This window comes from Ixodes scapularis, unplaced genomic scaffold (genome assembly GCF_016920785.2).
Source record: "Ixodes scapularis isolate PalLabHiFi unplaced genomic scaffold, ASM1692078v2 PGA_scaffold8__174_contigs__length_109621045, whole genome shotgun sequence".
In the NCBI taxonomy this organism is placed as follows: domain Eukaryota; kingdom Metazoa; phylum Arthropoda; class Arachnida; order Ixodida; family Ixodidae; genus Ixodes; species Ixodes scapularis.
In genome coordinates, this window is record NW_024609883.1 from 10,268,432 (window position 1) to 10,274,431 (window position 6,000).

At 47.8% G+C, this 6,000-nt stretch overlaps 1 protein-coding gene across 1 annotated transcript in view; it reads left to right on the plus strand.

Annotated features, from left to right (window-relative positions):
• LOC115310005 (protein slit) overlaps positions 1-2,446 on the plus strand; it is a 61,669-nt gene extending 59,223 nt beyond the window's left edge. The window contains exon 3 of the mRNA XM_040207476.3: positions 2,041-2,446. Within this exon, the coding sequence (XP_040063410.1) occupies positions 2,041-2,204 (164 nt within the window). The 3' untranslated portion in view covers positions 2,205-2,446. The remainder of the gene's footprint in view (positions 1-2,040) is intronic.
• The last annotated feature ends 3,554 nt before the right edge of the window (positions 2,447-6,000 follow it).

A 6,000-nucleotide genomic window follows, 5' to 3' on the forward strand; every position in this document is an offset into this window, starting at 1 on the left:
GGGGTCAGTGCTTGGCCCATTGCTATTTTTGATTTATGTAAATGATTTGCCGGCTTGTGTTGATCCAACTGTGAAAGTGAGACTCTTCGCCGACGATTGCGTCATATATACAACCATAGCTGGACCTGAGAGTCTGATAATTCTTAACAAATCATTGCAAAACATAAGCCTTTGGTGTAAGAGATGGGGTATGAAAATCAATCACGACAAAACTGCTGTTATCACTATCACTAACAAGAAAAACCCGTTAGACTTCTCATATATGTTAGATAATAAAACTATTAATAAAGTAAATGAAATAAAGCACCTGGGAGTTACAATATCCAGTAACCTTAAGTGGGAGACACATGTCAGAAACGTATGCAGTAATGCATTTAAGAAGTTGGGCTTCTTGAGAAGAAAATTAAAAAAACTCTACGTCTGCAACTAAACTGTCAGCATACAAGGCACTGGTCAGACCAGTTTTGGAATATGCCAGTATTATCTGGAGTCCGTATCAAGATTACCTTGATAATAAGCTGGAAAAAGTTCAAAGGATCGCAGTAAGGTTCATCTATTCTAATTACTCATGGAGGGCTAGCGTTACCGCTATGCTTGCGAACGCAAAGTTGGACACCCTAAAAGATCGAAGAAAAATTGCTAGCCTAAAGTTTTTGTACGCACTGTACCAACAACAAATAAGTATAGAACAAGAAAAATACCTCAAGGCCCCCTTTGTGCACTCAAAGCGAACCAACCATAACAAGACGATCAGGCCGTATTCAGCCAAAAACAACACGTTTAAATATTCCTTTTTCCCCCGCGTTATTGATGATTGGAATAAGTTACCAGAAGAAATCGTAAATAGTACATCAGCGCAGTCTTTTGCCGAGACTCTCACTTCTATGCTCTAGCATAACATTCCGCCTATACGTTTTTCTTTTTGTGTCTTTTTTTTTATCGAATGTCTTATACCGCTGTAGTGCTTCTTGTTTGTACTAATGTCCACTTCTCTATGGGTCTTCAATGACCTACAGTATTGATAAATAAAAAAAAATAAAAAAAAATATTTCCCCATTTCCCCTACGTGGTCTTTGTGACAAGCAATGTTCCGAGTTGAGAGGTGGTCGGGGCGATCTCTTTCGCTAATGGATACTAAACTTGATCCGTTTTAAACCCTGGAGCTGCTGCTCTTTTGTATAACATGCGAGCTCATCCACATGTGAATAATAAAATGAGCGACGCAAACTTTGAGCGACAACCCTTGCTCAAGCTTAACAAGATCCGGAACCCCCTCCGCTCCCCCCCCCCCCCCCCCCCCCACACACACACACGCACACACACTGGCGAACGCCCAAATCATTAAACGTCTTCAAACGAATTCTATGCTTTTGTCCGCATTGTGAAGGTGCAACGACCACGAAGAGGGAGCCAGTTTTTCTTCTTCAATACTTGTGCCAATGTGAAATATAGGTTGGAAGTAGTTCATTGTTATGAGCGCTAAAGATGTGTCTTCACACAATAAAGTAATCGAAAAAGTAACGATTACTTCTTTAAGTAATATCCGATTACTTTTGCCGTCGAGTAATCAAGTAATCTAATCGAATACTTTTTAGCCAAGAGTAATAGTAATTGTAATCGATTCTTTGTTTTTGTAACGTGTACAAGACTGATTATATCCGACAGCTATCAAGCCGCTTGTAAAAGTTGGTATCGCCAGCTCGACATCAGTGTACAGAACGACGAAATGCAGTTTTGGGGAGTTACACATGGGACAAGGGGAGTACCTCTGTACACCGCCTCCTTCTTAGAGCATCTCCGAGTTCCACTAGTGCCAGTAAGCTCGCGGAAAGTGAAATACATTCCATTTGAACATCGTTGCACCGCCCCTTAAAGGAAAATATCAAAGTAGGCATGGCGATATCGTGTAAAATGCTTCACCTAAATCAAAAAAGACGTTTAGTTATTTCATTTGTACAACAATGCCGCACACTTGAACCAAAACACACATCACGATTGGAAGGGGACGCTAGTACCACCCCGTGTTTTTCCTGCTCCCAGGAAACCCGCTGCACTGCGACTGCCGGCTCCGGTTCCTGCTGGAATATAGTGACGACTGGACATACGCTCACTGTGCATCACCGGCGGCGGTCAAGGGAAGCTACCTGAAGATCCTGTCCGCAGAACAGATGACTTGCGGCAATGAATCTAAAGTCATCAGCTGATCCTTCTTATCCTCTCTGAATCGGTTTCCACAAACCGCTGTTTCCCAGTTGCTATCTATTACCGAATATCATGCCAGTTTTTATGGGCAGTTGGATGACGGAGATGAAATGTAAGCAGTTGAAGCGGCACCCTTTTTTATGGGCATAAGCTTAGATTTTAGTGACTCGTGTCTGAGATACAGATAAAATTGCTTAGGAAGCAGTCATTTGTCAGGAATCGCTGGTCGGTTTCCCCGCGTTTCCCTCCCACTCTACTGAGTGTTCCATTATGCGCAGTTTCGAGGTATTAGCTGAGAAGCTTTCTGTTCTTTTTGTTTCACTCTGGTTCTTATGCAAACGGAGATAGTAAGCAGCTCTATGTGAAATATCTGGTCAAGAGCGCAACACAGATTGCACGAAAAAGCGACTGCCCATCTCTTCTTGTTTATTTTACAACTGAAAAAGTTATATTACAAGCAGGTAGAAGGTTTGCAAATACGGGTCTTCAGATTAGGCGGTCAAAATCGAGTTTGGTGTTTATGTACGCAATGAGTAAAATACGAAACAAGACCGCCGATATCGTGTTAGCACTAACCGTGTCGCGCGGTGTATATCAGGTTCATATTTATTAATACATCTACCGTGTGAAAATATTTTCTTTCTCACAACCTAAACAAATGAAATTTTCTGCATCACGGTCTGATCTTAGGCGAACATCTCTGGTCAAGAGGGAAGAATGCGAAGTGTTTTGAAAGAGGCTGTGTGCTCGCTCTGTTTTATCAGAATATTATATATTGTCCGCCGATATTGACAGTATAAACCACAGACATTGTTCGAAAGTTGACCAATCCTCTCGACTGTGTGGTTCGCCGCACTAGAATTTTTTCACTGGTACAAGTGAATTGACTTTGCCATGTCTACCGGCCCAACTTTGCTGCACTCGAACCAGCACGCTTCCGCCTATCACTGCAACGTGCCTTCTTCCAAATGTGACATTTAAATCGCCGAATCAGGAAACTCAACCATGAACCAGACTGAGGACATCACTCCAGGTCAGCTATTCGCCACATCACCATCGCGGTGGATCATTAAGCCATCCAGTGACATGGAACACTCTGCTCTTGACAGCAGAGAGTGAAGCGACCCTAAGTCAAGTAAAAAGCGAAATAAATATGCCCAGTGTGGCTAACCTTAGCACGCGAACTATGGCCGCTTGCGTACAACAAGTTCCAGAATACGCCCTGAAACACTCGGAACACCGGGAAAGACCCGATCGAATATCGTCGAGGTGCAAGTCGCTTTCGGCGTTTGCAATCGGGCGAAACCACTCACGCACATTGAATGCTCCATGATCCTGCGCTATGTGCAATTGGCTTAGCCGCTCGTAAAGTACAAGAACGAGGTGCGATAATGCGCTGCTTGATTGGTCCGATTAGCTCGTAGCAACGGGCTGTAGTTGAGGTTGTTGGTGCATAATACTCCAATAGGGTCAGCTGTACTTAGGAAAATAGAATATAGAGAGAAAAAGAGACAGACATACCTCTGGACTACCAACTGTGGTTTAATACTTCCTCCGCTTTGTGAACCTTGACTTTGTGTTTTTCTTTTGTTTTTGTTTTAAAACTCTCATAAAAAATCTGAAAGCCGTTTACAATTCCCTGTAACGCCGGTTAGAGCGCAGCTCTTGAGGAGGATGGTGGAAGCGTACTGAAGGATAGGTGACTCATTGCGGTCACGTGACCTCAGGAGGGGGTCATGTGACGTCAGGGGGTCACGTGACCTTAGGGGGGCCACGTGACCTAAGGGGAATTGCGTGACCTCAGGCGGTCACGTGACCTCAGGAGGGTCATGTGACTTCAGGGGTCACGTGATCTCAGGGGGTCATGTGATCTCAGGGGGTCACGTAACCTCAGGGGGTCACGTGACCTCAGGGGGTCACGTGACCTTGGTGGGGGCGTCACGTGACCTAGCGGGTCACGTTACCTTGGGGGGTCTGGGGGAGGGTCACGTGACCTCGGGAGGGGTCACGTGACCCCCTTCCCCGACGTCACCGAAGGTACCCGAGGTCCTCCAGAGGTCCTCCCGAAGGAACCCGAGGTTCTCCCGAGGTCCTCCCGAAAGAACCCGAGGTCCTTCGGGAGGACCTCATGTTCCTTCGCAAAATTTACTCATAGTGCACCGCGCGGGTACGCCGACGGCGACGGCGACGCCGACGCCGTTCAAGCCCGAAACGGGCGCCTATGAGCTCCTCTCTAAAATGAAAGACGTTTACGACTTCCCGTAACGCCGAATTTGAGCGCAGTTCATGAGGAGGCGGAGGAGGAGGAGGAGGAGGAGGAGGGGAGGGTATGCCCCTCCTGGTTATCCGTACTCTCCTCCTCATCTGTGACGTCACGTGACCCTGGTGAGGTAACTTGACCCCCAAGATGTCACGTGATCCTCGTGAGGTCACGTGACCCCCGTGACGTCACGAGTCCCGCGCGTTGCATTATGGGACGTTTCCCATAATGCACCGCCCGGTTACGCCAACGGCGACGGTGACGCCGACGCCGCTCAAGCCGGAACTGGGCGCCTAAGAGCTGCACTCTAAAAAATGAAAGGTGTTACAACTCCCTATAATGCCGAATTAGAGCGCAGCTTTTGAGGAGGAGGAGGGGAGGGTACGGAGGGGTCGGTATGCCTCTCCTCCTCCCTCCTCATCTACTCCTCCCCTGCTCCTCACCTCCTCTCCCTCTTCTCTTCCTCCTCCCTCTTCCTACTCCCTCTTCCCCTCCCTCTTTCTCCTCCTTCCTCCTCCATCCTGCTCCCCCCTCCCCCCTCCCCCTCGTCTCGCCCGCGCGGTGCATTATGGAAAATGTCCCATAATGAAACGCGCGCGTCACCGCGGCGCATAATGTGGCGTTTCCCATAATGCACCGCGCGGTTACACCGACGGCAACGCCGACGCGTCACGAAAAAGCGTTCCGTCGCCGCGTTACGGTTACGCCGACAGCGTCGGCGACGCCGACGCCGCTCAAGCTGGAAACGGGCGCCAAAGAGCTGCGCTTTAAAACAACCTCAATTCCAGTCTTAGTGGTGAAACAATCTGCACCAGTACACTAATGCTTGAAGGGCTTACTGTCATATTCACACCGGCCGAGCCGAACAGAATGCTTACATCGCTAAGCAGCCTAAAGGGGTCCCTCCACTGAGGTATATGTGCCCGGAATGTATCCGTGAGATCACATATAACAGACGTCTCAATCTCATTGCCATCGGCACAAAAAATTGCAAGACAACGCGAGCCCTTCCAGGCTGCACTGAGTTCTATATAGCGAAGATCCGATCTTACGAACCCCTTCGAAGACATTACGGCACTGGAGTAGTCAGGGACGTGGACATCACGCTCACTGATGCACAGATCGCCGATAACTTAAGGTCTCCAGAAAACAGAGTTTTGCGACTTCGAAGACTAGGCAAAAGCTGAGCGGTAAAGATTTCTTTTTTTGAATCGACGCTGCCATGCTTCGTAAGGAGCATAATGCGACGTACAGTGCCGGGAGTGCTGCCGCTATGGACATGGAGAAGCAGCCTGCAAGCAGAATCCAGTATGTGGCCGCTGCAGGGGCACCCATGAAAACACAGACAGCTGTTCTGCGCAAGAAAAGTGTATGAACCGCGGAGCCGCTCACATGGCTAGATCACCAACATGTTTTAGACAACAAAAGGAGACAGAAACCAGGAATTACGCCAGTCAACACGCTGTCGATTTCCGCACGGATAGAACCGCGGTTCATCAAACCGAATGGCCAAAGCTAGCCAGAAAAGGTGAAAGCGC